The sequence below is a fragment of the Malaclemys terrapin genome, chromosome 8 (genome assembly GCF_027887155.1).
Source record: "Malaclemys terrapin pileata isolate rMalTer1 chromosome 8, rMalTer1.hap1, whole genome shotgun sequence".
NCBI lineage: Eukaryota > Metazoa > Chordata > Testudines > Emydidae > Malaclemys > Malaclemys terrapin.
Genome location: NC_071512.1, coordinates 79,736,319 through 79,751,215, shown reverse-complemented (window position 1 = coordinate 79,751,215; position 14,897 = coordinate 79,736,319). Strand labels below are relative to the sequence as shown.

The 14,897-nt window shown below is 43.9% G+C and overlaps 1 protein-coding gene across 1 annotated transcript in view; it reads right to left on the bottom strand.

Moving 5' to 3' along the window:
- The window catches only part of LOC128842354 (uncharacterized), a 197,971-nt gene extending 192,372 nt beyond the window's left edge, over window positions 1-5,599 (bottom strand). The window contains exon 1 of the mRNA XM_054038291.1: window positions 5,205-5,599. Coding sequence (XP_053894266.1) covers window positions 5,205-5,265 — 61 coding nt within the window. The 5' untranslated portion in view covers window positions 5,266-5,599. The remainder of the gene's footprint in view (window positions 1-5,204) is intronic.
- Window positions 5,600-14,897: the final 9,298 nt, after the last annotated feature.

The window sequence follows — 14,897 nt, the reverse complement described above, 5'->3', positions numbered from 1 at the left end:
TGGTTGCAGCAGGCTCCATGCTCGCAGTGCTGTGGCGTCCACGCTGTCACTGACTAGAAAAGTGCGCGAACTGATTTCCCGCCGGCGCTTTCAGGGAGGGAGGGCGGGAGTTATGGACGGATGACGACAGTTACCCAAAAGCACCCTGGACACCTTTTTTTTACCCAGAAGGCATTTGCGGCTCCACCCAGAATTCCAATGGGCAGCGGGGACTCCGGGAACTGTGGGATAGCTGACCACAGTGCACCACTTCCAATGTCGACGCTTTCCCCGTTAGTGTGGACTCACAAAGTCGAATTACTGTCCTTAGTGTGGACACACACGTTCGACTTTGCAATATCGATTCCAAAAATTCGATTTAAGTAAAATCGAACTACTCTCGTAGTGTAGACAAGGCCTAGGATTGGACTTCCACTTAAGCTCTCTGTTTACTTTTGCCATTTCTCTGAGATTGGACAAAGAAAAACAACACCAGTTTCACTTTTATTTGTAGTCAGTTTCACTTTCAGAAACTCAGTGCTGCAGAGCTTGAAGTTCTAGCAAGACACTGTTTGTTGTTTTTTGTTTAAAAGCAGCTCATTTCAGTGGAACTAAAATCTGCAAACATTTCAATCTGCTTAAGGTTTATAAAAGCTTTCATAGCACACTTACATTTTAAGTCAAATTTTAAGTTGACAGTGTCTGGTTAGCACATATAGACTGTTCTCAGTGGTACCAGCTGACAGAACAAGGAGCAATGGTCTCAAGTTGCAGTGGGGGAGGTCTAGGTTGGATATTAGGAAACACTATTTCACTAGAAGGGTGTTGAAGCACTGGAATGGGTTACCTAGGGAGGTGGTGGAATCTCCTTCCTTAGCGGTTTTTAAGGCCTGGCTTGACAAAGTCCTGGCTGGGATGATTTAGTTGGGATTGGTCCTGCTTTGAGCAGGGGGTTGGACTAGATGATCTCCTGAGGTCCCTTCCAACCCTGATATTCTATGATTCTATGATTTACACAAGATGAATTTAGCCCATCATGTTAGCTGAACCATTGGATTAATTTGCAAATTATGAAATTTAACAGAAAGTTACATCAGTATTCTTCCTATTTTTTTATAATTGTGTTTATATTTTCCTTATATGCTTGTTTTTCCATTGCAATGTAAAAGGGATAGTGAAGTCTTGTTTATACACACACACACACACACACACACAGAGAAAGTGTGCTCTGGAAAAATATATATTTTTTAAATATACATAAATTAAAAAAAGGAAAAACAAGTTATAATGTATTACTTGAATAATTGTCTCAGCAAAGGCTTATTTTTCCAATCTCTTTCTAGTAAGTTGCAGAGCACTGCCAATTCCAGAGCATACTTTCTATCAAGTCATGGATTGTAAACCCTGAACAAAGAATAATCAGCAAAGTAGTCTACTGTGTAACCTGTACAATATTCATAAAATACATTAATGAACAAATAAATATCCCGTGTTGGATGAGCCAGCTAGCAAATATCCCACATTCTTCCCCACCCTTATTTCCACAGCTGCCATCTGACACTACTCCCACAAGTACAGTTTCCAAAAGACCTTGGGCCTCATTCTTCACTTTCTGTATCCATTTACACTTGTGCAAAGCGAGTGTAATATGCATACAAAATGTTACTTTTCAGATCTGGAGCTATTTACACCCAAAGTGTATATAAAATGTCCACAGTGGTCAGTTGACTAAAACATCTGCTCTTTCTATGATTCTTTTTCACTGTATATCATCTCCACCTGCTTTCATGAGCTGCATAATATTTCCTAATGACCCTTTTTCTAATATTTATAGCATTCAGAAGCTCCGGGTGGGCACAATTAATTTTCCAGGAATGCTGTAGAGTTTTGGTACATCTCCTAGAGGTAGCTGTCCCTTCTTTGATACCTGTTCCTAAAGTCTTCTGTCAGAGTTCCTCAGGTTTCCTAATGAAATGCGTACCATACACATTTTTCTAATCTGCAGTTATCAGAATGTTGTCGAATTCATTTCTCATGGTGTACGTAAGGCAGTTTACTTGGTGCTCATTATTCTTATTGACAATTCCAGATGCCACACAAACTGCTTAAAACAACCTATCCATTTTAGCCATGTCAATTTATCATCAACAAAGTATTTCGGGCAGATATCGTCAATATCAGCCTCTCTACTCTAGAAAAGTAACATCTGTTCTTTTACAAGCTCTTTCTATTAGTTTTTCTCAGAGTTCTTTTCTGCCCTTCCTCCATATGTGAGGATCCATATTCTTTTCTTTTCTGCCCTTCCTCCATATGTGAGGATCCTGTCCCATTCTGTTTCATTGAGATCTGGACCCTCTCATTGCTTCCACTGGGGCTGAAACTAAATTGCCATCAGGGAAGATGGTAGCCCCTTAATTACCAAGATGAGGAGGCCAGGTAGAGGACAGGAGAATGTGGAAGTAATGGGAATGAGACTATGGATGCAGAAAGGAAGGGGATATTTAGGAAGGAGGAGAGAAAATGGAGTCTGGAATGTAGGGAGCAGGAAGCAGATTCAGGGAGGCAGGTTGAGAAGATAGAGAGGAAAGTGGCATGGTAGAGAAGGAGAATGTGATGGGGAGCAAGAGAAGTGCAAGTGAATGAGAAGCACTGAATACAGGCCAGAGGTAGGCAGAGAACTGTGGAGGGAGTATGTGAGTGGGCAGCTGCCTATCTTGTGTAGAAAGCAAGAAGGATAGCTTGGCAGGTCCCCATACCCATGAGGTAGGAAAGGATATGAGCAGTCCGCACCAAGTAGCGAAGAGCCTTTCTGAGCATATAATCAGGTTTGAACTTAGAGTCCAAAATGATTGAACACAAATTGAAGAGAATTAGGCAAAAAACAAAAATATTATTTTTCTAATCTCTATTTTTAAACCAATTTCACGATTTTTTTTTTTTTTTTTTAGTTCTGGACACATGGGGTCAGCAATATGGCACCACATATTCTGTGTCCACTTCAGCCCGGTGGCACGGATTACAGAGCACCCTGAAGTTGATTTAATTTGTACACTGCTGACCCTAAGGGTATTTTCCAGAAACTAGAACTAGCCAAAGCACCTGTGCACTCCAGTCTCTCTCAGTCAAACCTTCTACTTGCCCACTCTGCTGGAGTGAACACTGGCTCTACATATCCAGAATTTCCTGTATGCCAGGCCAATTCTGGATCTGTTGGCATTACAAACCCTTTGCTGTTTAGACTGTACATTCTGGGAGCCAAGGCCAAGCTTATATTCTGTCCACACTGCATACTCCTCTATCTGTATAGCACTAAACACAGCACCAGTGCTTGGCAAAAAGGTAAATAATAATATACTGCTTTCCAGAGGGGTACTTCTGGGTGTTTATTCATCTGATTTAGCTACTCGGTCTCGCTGCTTGTGTCGTCCTCACCATCACAGCATCTGAAATAGCCAACCTACCCAGTTAGGAAGTCCTGAAGTTTGCCTGATTTAAGGACAAAAGTAACACCATATAATCACAATGCGGCACCGTTAGCTGCTCTGTTGTTGTGTGTTAATGTTCACCTGTAGGTTCAATCCTACAGTCCTAACTCCTATTTAAACTTCCATTTGCTTCACTGGCAGTTTGGCCTGAGTTAGGACTGTAGGATCAGTTCTTTGTGGAGAAAATTGACACAATTTCCTAAGCATGTAAGTGGTATCTGCAAAAAATGTAGTATCAGTCAACAAGTAAAATGGCATTTAAAAAAAGAAGGGGAAAAAGTGCTCTTGGAACAATGACCAATTGATCCTTGAAGGAAGATAAGTGGATTTTTATTCACATTGTAAACCTGGTTCACTTTTTACTCCATTTGTCTCCCACCTGTAGCATTTCACCTCTGTATAAAAGCATGATTTGCAGCTTTCATCCATGATGTTTAATTTAGTGCTAACAACTGAGGTATCTAAAACAAAAGTGCAGCCAACTGTTCTGTTCTTTCCTCTCTTAGCCCATCACCACCCTGCCAAGATCGCTCTTGGATGGCAACCCAATCCTACTCAATTTTATCTGCATTTTTTAAATTGTGTGTATATACCAGGTTAGTATTTCCTATTTTGATGGCAATAGGATCCTCAAAGCTGTTATTCTTAAGAGCCAAGCAAAAGTTTTATTAATGTTGATTGGTATTTATTACCTGCCTAACTTGTCTCTGGAGTGCTGACTCATGTCCAGTGACCTCAAACAGCTGTTACAGATATTAATAATTATAGCAATACATACATTGTGGGCCAAATTCCATGCTGTGCAACCTCACTAGAGTCAATGGGGTTGCATGAGGTGTAAGTAGCTGCAATACCTGGTCCTATGTCTTTGGTTTTGCCCTTCTTTTTAAGTGTACACGTTGAATTTTCCTTCGTTGACTCTGTCGTGTGATTTTTTTTTTTAATTTCAAAATAGTAGTCAAGGCAAATTTTAAAAGATATGGGCCAGGTTTTCAACTGGGGTAAATCAGCATAGCTCAGTTACACCCATTTATACCAGCTGAAAATCTGGCCCAACATCTCAGAACACTAATCTACCATAGTTTCAAATTCTGCTGTATTTTTTAACTCTAGAAGATCAAAAAATGGAGCTCTGTTTGTTTATTTTTATGTTCCCCCCACCCAATTCCCTCCCACCCTTCCTTTCATTTTTTGGACAATGCCGCTTCCAACAACCAAGGAGTAATCTAAGAGGTCAAGGACCTATAACCACTCATGCTTTCACGGATCCTAACCTTGGGTAATTTTCCATAACAGCCAAAGTTCTCCTTTGAGGCCAAAAACACACACATCCAGCTGGTACCAAAAATGCACACCTTCTTTCTTATATCTTTTATCTTGCAGAATATGGGCTTATGACATGCTCACAGTACCTTGTACCCAGACACAGCACTGTCTCTTGTGGGACAGACCCAAAACATCCTACATTTGCTAAAGCTATGAACTAATAATAAATTCGTATTCAATCCTGAATAAGCACTTCAGACAAACACATTTTCATAACCATCCCTTTCTCCAAGATCCTGTTTTTGGTAACAATATTAAAAGAGAAAAACAATAAACTTGAAGCAACAGGCACTGAAATTGTAAAGTTTCATTCTATTTCCTATTTCCCTCCCCTCTTCTCCTCCCCGATATAAATACAGGCTATGGTAGATACAGTCAGGTATTCTTTAGCTTAATTATGAAGAACATAGTTACCTGCATGGATAATAGTGGTTGACGCAGGATAGATTTTTAAAGATTCATAACTATTGTCCATGGTCTAGTTCTTTCACTGTTCGAAAAATGTCTTTTGTTAAAGCCTTTTCCCCCCCACATATGTTCCTGCAAAATTGGTCTGACGTTCTTCTCCTTATTGTGTTTTCTTCCAGATTCTACCATAGCAGTCTGGGCACAAGTCCAACATTTATAAATGAAAACTTCTTCATGCAGCACAGCGTCAGCATCACATATCAGCAACTAAAATACTGTCCCTCTGTCCTGAATCCAGACTTTAGAATACACCATGACAACAAGCTGCTTCTTTCAATTTAGCAATACAGCAGAAGTTTGTTTGTGTAGGAAGTTGAAGCATCTGGACCAATGAGCTTTTACTGTGGGCGTGGCCCCATGCAGAGAAGAGTCTCAATTGGAAACAGGAACTGAAAGTACGTTTAGTTAAGCCTGCTTTCCCTCTAACCAATCTAGCTGTCTAAGTAAATGCCTGACCTTGTGGTATAAGGTTCAGTCATAGACTTATGTGGCAGTTTGATAAGATACAGTAGACTAATTTATTGGCTATTTTAAAAAAAATGTAAAGGAAGTTTTATTATGCTTTCCTGAATTTTTTTTAAAAACAAACACCTGAAAGACATTTCAGTATATCACAAACAAGAGGAAATCCAAAGCACGTGACTTCTAAGAAAATGATGCAACTATAAGTCTGTGCCAAAATTTACAGTAAGTTTTTTTGTATTGATTGATTGATTGAAGGGGAATGGCTGGAGGAAGAGGCAATAATGAGTGAACTACAAGTACAGAATTATGCTAAATTGGAGAACTATTACTTCATAAAAATATTGTAATTACTTCAGGCAGAATTTTTTTAGACATTACACATGAGCGAAACCTCTAAAATAATTTATTTTCCAAAATTAATTGGTTTCCTGGTAAATGTCTTTCTGGAATGAACAACTAATTACAAAAATCCAGACAGAAATAAAAGGCTACAAGTCAGAAAGAGACAGCAACAGGGAGAAAGTTTCTTTACGGTGACTTTAGATAAAAGAAAATGTTACTTAGCACTGCTAGGTATTCAGTCCTTCTGCCTCTTAGTTCATATCCTTAGGAGGACGTAGCCTAACATGTAGCCCTAAAATAAAAAGCTAGCAGCTTGACACACTTCTCTATTAAACTTCTTAATTTGAGTGTTCCATTGTCTTTAAAAAAGTACATTTTATTGATTTAAAAGAACAAAAAAACTTCACTCAAATGTCCCAACGCAGTTTCAAGAAAGCCAACATGTTACGAAGCTCAAAATAAATAAAGTGGTGCATGTGGGAAATGTTTACAACCAGACCCAAAAATCATAGGAAACTTTAAACTGGTCTTATGTTCACTCCAAGGAAAGGTGGATATTTAAATACTATGGCGAACTTACAAAACTCATTGAACTTCGGGTATTTAAGATTTTGCCCATGAGAGGTAGGGAACAGCCATAAAGTTTTCATCTGAGCTTAGATCCAAATTCACCAAAAATTTGTGAGTATTTGAATGCAGAATTATAGTTCAGGCCCAAATCTAAGTTTGCTGATCTTTTGAGTGAGGCTGCACTGATACATAGTGTGCTGTCATTCTCTTTCCCTTCCTAACTTTTTATAGCACTAAAAGAGAGAACAGGTTTGATTGTTTCCAGATTGCAAAATGGCAAGAAAATGGTGATTATTAAACTGGGCTGAGAGACAAAGCATTGGAACAGTGAGTGCTGAAACCAAAGTCCATTGATCTCAATCATGAACTCAGGCTCTCAGCAATCAGCTACTTAGGGCTGTAGGGGTGGGCTGTTCCCTCTTTCTCTTCACACAAGAATGAGCAGGTCTCCTTTCCATGAGGAGCTGTGGCTGTATATGGAGCAGAGCCCTACAGTCATGCCTCCTTGTTCCTGAGCTTTTGCTGCTAGGGGGCCTGGCTTTATCTTGCAAAAATCCACTACTGTTCTTCGCAAGTGTCTTCTGGCTCCCCTTATTTCTCATCTCAATTTCTCTTCTCTTTGATTTACACACAGTGCAGTGTGGGTAGGTATATCAGAGTCCTTTGCTCACTGCATCGTTCTGGACAATTTTCATGGCATATCGTGGGATTACATATTCCCACCCTGGGGAATTGTGGGAGCAGGTTTCAAACACCCATCATCCCTTTCACAGTCTCTCAAAAGTCATCTGGTGCCCGTGCTCTTCCCAAACTGCTCTCTAGCAGCATGGGTGAGGGCCAGAGGTGCACAGGAAAGCAGATCCTGTTATAATGGCAAGGCCATGGCTATGTGCAAAGATGCTGAGACAAGGCAGAATAAGAGCCACACCTGGCACTCCAGGACATTGGGCATCTGCAGCATACTGTGCCTTCCTTCTAGCAATGAAGGTCAGGGAAAGAAGAAGCCCTGTTCCCCCAGAACAGATGAAAAGCTGACAGGCCAATTTAGAGAAGCTCAAGAGGAGCAATTATTATTGCACAAGTTGGTTGGCAGTTTTCTGATGGACACGGACTAGGGAATATTTTCAAATTTCCATACTCACACCATAAGCTTTTTAAGGGCTCATCTGTAAACTCTAAAACATAACATATTGTACAGCTGCACTCAGGATCTGAAATACTATTTGTCACCCTCTTATCAAAAAAAAATTGCGGCTTTAAAATGGGCTCCAGCTGTGCGAAAGCAGGTAACACCAAAGGCATGTACATTCCAGAGCAATAATTCTGTGTACTGCTTTTATGCAAAGTTTCCATTGTACAGTTTAAATGACCATTCATAAGCAAAAACCAAAATAGAGAAACCCCAAAGCCTTCTAGCTTGTCAATAAATATTGGAACAAGCCTGAATGAAAGGCAAAAATGCTGCTGTGGTGTAGATACCTGCCTTTTCATTTATCATGATCAATTCATTTTGGAGAAGGACAGTACTGAGACCCTCAGAATCTCAAGAGAAGTGGCACACCCCTCATTGTTTGGGACATTCAAAGCAATACTGGACAAATAACTCAGATGGACAATATGCCCAAGTTGACAAGGATTTCATAAGTCTTTTACACCTCTAGATGCTAAGGGCTCATCTTAGCTGCAGTGGCATAAAACCAGCATAAGTGATATCAGAATCAAGCCCATTGATTCTACATGTGACTCCAGATTAATGTGGTAAAGAAATACCTGGAAAATTGCTTCGTGTGTTATAGGGGGAAATGCTGCAGCTTTTCTGCACTGGAACTAGTCTGTTTCCATGGTTTGGGAGAGGAACTGGATGCTGGGAGGCAGCACAGGGGATGCTTTCATGTGGCTATAGAGGGACTGTTTGGGGTCAAGTGCAGGCCAGAGACAAGTAGAGAGGCAGGGCTAATGCATCTCTAAACAGTGTGCACCCACAAGCCATTTCCCACCTGCAGAGGGAGGTACATTACAGCTATGGGGCTTCTTCTGTCTTGGGACTGACATTGCAGCTGTGGAGTAGCCTGAAGAGGCTCCCCCACTCCCACAAGAGAGTCCCCCCAATTTCTCAGACCGGAGGCAGGATTTGCCTCATCCTAAAAGGAAGAAAAAAAAAACAGCAAAAATATTGTTGAGAGACACATTTATTTTTCTGGGGTGAAAAGTCTCATGAAAATAGATAAGATAATTCCACAATGGATTGCAATCAAACCTAGCATAGTAGGTATTATATTTACAGCTCAGTTTGGGGTGTTTATAGCGGAAGAGTGGTGGTACTCTCCAACGCTCTATCTACAAGCTAAGCTGTACCTAGCTGAGATGCCAGAATGAGAGGTTGCTCACAACAGACTCTGCAAATGTGCGGAATATGCTCGTGCACTCTCTGCTGACTCCTTGGGTTTGACTTCCCTTCAGTAGAGTTCTGATGCATCATTGGGCAGGACTAGGGTTACCATTCGTCCGGATTTACCCGGACATGTCCTCCTTTTGTGTGCTAAAAATAGCGTCCGGGGGGAATTTGTAAAGCACTCACAATGTCCGGGATTTCCCCCTCCCCTGGCAGAGCAGAGCGAGCGGCTGGGAGGGCTGCAGGAAAGTCCCGGGCTGGACTCCGGAGCAGCTTCCTCCTCCCACCCCCCCCTCCCTGCATTCTGAGCCGGCCGGCAGCTCCTCCTCCTGCAGCCCGCTCCGGCAGTCCTGTGCAGGGCCAGGGACCGGGTTTTGTGTTGTGCTGGGGAGCTCAGCCATGTGTCCGGCTGGCACAGAGCCCAACACCCTGTTCTGAGCAGCAGGGTAAGGGGGGGCAGGAGAAGGGACAGGGAGGTTCTGGATGGGGCAGTCAAGAAACGGGTGGGGGCTTTTGGAGGGGAGTGGAGAAAGTTTTGGGCAGTCAGGGTACAGGTAGGGGGTAGGGTCCTGGGGGGCAGTTGGGGGGGGGTCTTAGGAGGGGGCAGTTAGGGGACAAGGAACAGGGAGTCTTAGGTAGGGGGTGGGGTTCTGGAGGGCAGTTAGGAGCAGGGGTCCCAGGAGGGGGCAGTCACGGGACAAGGAGCGGGGGGTAGGGGGCTGGGAGTTCTGGGGGGGAGCTGTCAGGGGGCAGGAGTGGGGAGAGGGATCGGAGCAGTCAGGGGACAGGGAGCAGAGGGGTTTAGATGGGTTGGGAGTTCTGGGGGGGGCTGTCAGGGGGCAGGAGTGGGGAGAGGGATCGGAGCAGTCAGGGGACAGGGAGCAGAGGGGTTTAGATGGGTTGGGAGTTCTGGGGGGGGCTGTCAGGGGGTGGGGAGTGGTTGGATGGGGCGTGGGAGTCCCAGGGGTCTGTCTGGGGGTGGGGGTGTGGATAAGGGTTGGGGCAGTCAGGGGACAAGAGGCAAGGAGGCTTAGATAGGGAGTGGAGTCCCGGGGGGCAGTTAGGGGCAGGGGTCCCAGGAGGGGGCAGTCAGGGGACAAGGAACGGGGGGAGGGTTGGGGGTTCTGGGGGGGCGGGAAGTGGGAGGGGCAGGGGCGGGGCTAGGGCGGGGCTCCTCCCATCCTCTTTTTTGCTTGTTGAAATATGGTAACCCTAGGCAGGACAAATAAAGGCACAGACCCAATAGGAATGTCCCTGAGACCCTGAATCCCAGAGGCCTGGGATGCCATTAGAATCACAGTTTTCATTTTTTTTTTAATTAAGTTTCTAACCCTCATAGTTGTGGAAGAGAGTTTGAAGAGGTGACACCAGGGTAACCCAAGAGCTGTTGGCTAGCTAAGACTCCAGCACAGGAGACGCAGCAGCCACAAGAGCCAGAAAGGAATTGCTTGAGCCACACCAGCTCCTGAACAGACCTGGTTTTCACTAATTTGCAGGTGGTGTTTGGTGGAATGTAGGGTTTGCATGCTTTCCTGGGATTGCCTCCCCTTCGTTGGGGCTCAGATACATTCTAGGGCACTTCCTGATGGCCTTTTCACTCACTCACTCACCACGCACACACACACACACAAGAGTGGGAAGCACTTGGGAGGGTCAGAGAGGGAAGTGAACAAAAAAATTGGCAAGCAGACTTTCTCCAAAATTCCTTCCACTTATAGTATTGATTACACCAAACTGTGCAGATCTGTGATCCTCTTCTTTCCTTCCTTATAGGAGTTAGTAGTAGTGAAATAGTTACAAAGGATGACATTTAAATCATCATCATCTTCATCTTCGGGCATTTGAGCTAAAACCGAATAGAAATGAAGGGTGCAGGTCACCCCACTCAGAGCCACTGTGTCAGGTTCTCTACAGATTCAGGCATGAATTATTGCATTGGGTACAGTTGTTTCATTTTTTCAAGATTTTTTTCTTTTAAACCATAAGAGCTAAAGCCTTGCTTTTTAAAATAAAACAAAGGTGAGATCCCGAAGGGTAAGATTCTTGAGAACCAAGAGTCGCAGAATGTCATTTAAAGTGAGGGTGGCCCATGGGTTTGTCCCCCAACTTTCCATCCACCTGCAGCCTGACACTTCTGGCCCATGGGCTCCTACACCCACCCCCTCCAAATCTGAGTCAGTAGTGTTGCAACCTGGTGCTCTGGGTTACAGTACCACTCACGTTTGGCCTGGCCAAACATGGCAGGGCCATGACCCAGGTCAACTGCCCTGGCTTCAGGGCCTATGTTGAGAACAGCCTAAAAAACAAACAAACAAACAAAAAGAAGTGGCAGGTCACTAACCCATCTCAGTTCAAGCCCTGACTACATATGGTCATACTATGTGGAATAATGCTGCATAATGAGACTCAGCAGTTACTAGTGAAACACTGTATGAGTATAATTCTGGGAGTAGCTGGAGCACTTTGTTCTCTGCTTCAGGGGCTTTTTTTTTTTTTTTTTTAAACGTGCTTAGATTAAGCATTGTGGGCAGGGAATGTCTTCTACTTTATGCTTGCATAACGCCCAGCACAATGAAGCCCTGATTCTGACTGAGGCCTCTAGTACTACCATAATAAACAATAAACTAATGAAATAAAATCAGAATGCAAATATTTTATCATAATTCCATAGGGGTTGTTAAATTAATTGTTGTTAATAAATTATGACAAAGTTTAGCCTTTTTCCTTTAATGACTCATTCGTGACCAAATTCTGACTTCTGAGAATATATTTTGCTGTTTGTATTTGACCATTAGGTTGTGATCCTGCCAATATTTATGCAAGTGATACTTACGCAGGTATCAAAGCTAGTCTTGTGCATAACGGTAAGCATGCACATATGTGTTTGCAGAAAAGGACCCTAATTTGAATGAACAATTTTTATCCTATGAGATGTTCACAAACTAATCACTTTGACTATCTGCTGGGCTAACTATGGTTTGTGTTTGGTCATTTAAGTCACATGCTACTGTGTATGTTCTCTGATTGAATGATTAAATCTGGAGAGTAATGAATGCCAAAGAATAAATAATGATGAGTTAATATTCTTATTTAAACATCATGACCAATGTGTGAATGTGACTATGCGTACTTGTACAGAGAACAGACAAGAATCGATTCATGCAAATGCTGGCAAATAGTGTATAAAAAGGGACATGATTATGCTGGTAACAAAGAGTCTTCCTAAACATTTGTCATAATGGCTATTTGTACAGTATTCTACCAACTCTGCTACATAGTATTCTTCAGTGCAATAGAAAACACTCATTAATGTTTCCTACAAGAAATGTGAATCTGTGAGGATATTATATTCTCAGGGCACTATCACAAATTGAATCCCTTCATCCAAAATAAACTAAATATATGTTTTCTGGACTACAATACAACAATGGAGGGAAAAAGTCAAATGGCTTAATCAATAACTTTTTAATTTTAGGACTCAGCCTTCCCTTTCTGCTCCAGACCTCTCCCCCATGGCATCAGTGATGACAGATAAGGAATGTTTTAAGGGTGAAACTCCTCAGAGTTGCAACCCAGTTGGAAAATAGTATTTCATTTGGGAAATCTCACCTCAGTTGGAAAATTCTCAGTGGTTTCAACCAGTTATTGCAATAGGTGAAACAAACTTCTGGCCCAATAGCACATCTCAAGGGCACACTTTGCATCAGCCACACAAACAGTGGTTGGGGCCGAGGAAAGGGGTTTACAGTATTCCATTCAAGGTCTGCCCAGATTCTCTCAAATTCCTCTTACAGTCCCAGAGTAGCTGGATCCTTCTACTAAAGTGTTTGTGTTAGAATGATCAGCTACTCATAATGACAGCCCCTGAGCTTGGAAGCAAGTTTATGAAGAGGGACAGAGGGGGGTAGGAAGCAGGGGGGCCATGGTTTTGCTCCTGTGTCTAAGATGGCCAGTGGATGGAGAACATTTCTCAGCCAGTTCAGTTGGGGAGCACCAGGAGGTATTGTGCTCCTCGGGTGCAGCACAACACAGGGCTGTGGCTTAATGCTGGCTGTGTCAAGGTAGCACAAATAGTTTTCTATATTTTATTATTTGTACTGTGCACTTTATGTAGTAAGGCCCCAGTTCAGTAAAGAACTTGAGCATTGGAACAATTTAGCAAATGTCATGGTGAATTCTTCATAACTGACAATTTTGAAGTAAAGATTGGATGGTGTTCTAAAAGATATGCTCCAGGAATTATTTTGGGGAAGTTCTGTGGCATGTATTATACAAGAGTCAGCCTAGATCAATGTTTCTCAAGGACCAGTCTGTGAACCCCCCAGCACAGTTTAGGAAGGCAGCAAGCCGGTACCTGGTATCAAAAACATTGAAAAACGCTGAACTAGATGATCACAGTGATCTCATCTGGCCTTGAAATCTATGAATACACTTCAGTGCTTTTCTGAAGTGCCCAGACCACAAGCTGGACACCTACAGACCCTTCCCTAAATCTAAGTAAAGCAAACAAACTTGAAAAATAAAGAGACATGGCATAGTATTGGTATGGCACAATATTCTTTAACATTAGTACAAAGTATTGCATCTTTCTGTGTAAGTATCAAAATACTTGGAGGCTAATTACTAAGAATAATACTGAAATACTGGGCACTAAGAACAAAACAGTTTATTCTACCTTATCAGACAAGCAGGGCCGGCTCTAGCTTTTTTGCTGCCCCAAGCAGCAAAAAAAAAAGCGCCGCCCCCCCCGAACCTCCCGCCGAGTGCCGCCCCCCCCGCGCTGCCCCCCCGCCACGCGCCGGAGCCCGCCCCCTCCCCTGCGCCGAGCGCCGCCAGAATCCCCCCCGAGCACCGAGCCCCGCGCCGCCGAGCCCCGCGCCGCCGGAGCCCACCCCCGCCCCCTGCCAAGCGCCGCCAGAACCCCCCTCCACCGCCGGGCCCGCGTCGCCCACCCCGCCAAGCGCCGCGCACCGGAGTTCGCCCTCCCCCCGTGCCGAGTGCTGCTGGAACCCCCCCCGAGCCCTGCGCTGCCCCCGCCCCTGCGCCGCCGGAGCCCGCCCCCGCCCCCCCCCTGCGCCGCCCCCCCGCCGAGCGCTGCACCGCCGGAGCCCACCCTCCCCCCCCGCCGAGCGCCGCCGGAGCGGCCCCCCCCCCCGCAGAATGTTGCGCCACGCTCCCCCTGCCGCCCCTTACCAGGTGCCGCCCCAAGCATGTGCTTGGGTGCCTGGTGCCTGGAGCCGGCCCTGCAGACAAAAGCTACATTCCCACCTAATGAACTGAGAATGAAATCAGCTCATCCACCTCTTTGGTGACTTCAGTGACAGATAATCAGTTCATCTTTAACTCTTTAGGAGTTCAGTCAGGTAATGGTACTTTAACATCCTGTCTTCTTTTTTTCACCATCCGTTCCATACTCCCACTGCATTGAGCCCCATCAGCCCTCTCCTTATTGGCGCTTCATTTTATCATTAATTGTAGGCCTCCTTTCTAATTTTCTCATGCACAGGGGAGGTTGCCCACTCCTCCCTGCTTTAATTAAGGCCCTTTATTCAAAACAAAACAAAACACCCCAGCATGTTTTGCTGCTTTGGGCCTGCAGAAATATACACACACTCTTTGGAAAGCATTTTCAACATTTTGTTTCTACTGAAAATGTGTAATTAGCAAATGCGAGCTGGGAATTCACCTTTTTTTTTTTTTTTTTTTGGCTAGCTGGCCCACCCCCTTGGAGCTTTGCCTTGGGTGGTCACTCAGGCATGAAAAACAGAGGCTTAATTAATTAGATTGGAAGTATAAAATGGTGTTCTTGATGTGGTTAAGGAACATTCTACACTCCCCCCTGCCCCACATAAAGAATGTGACATTTTGGT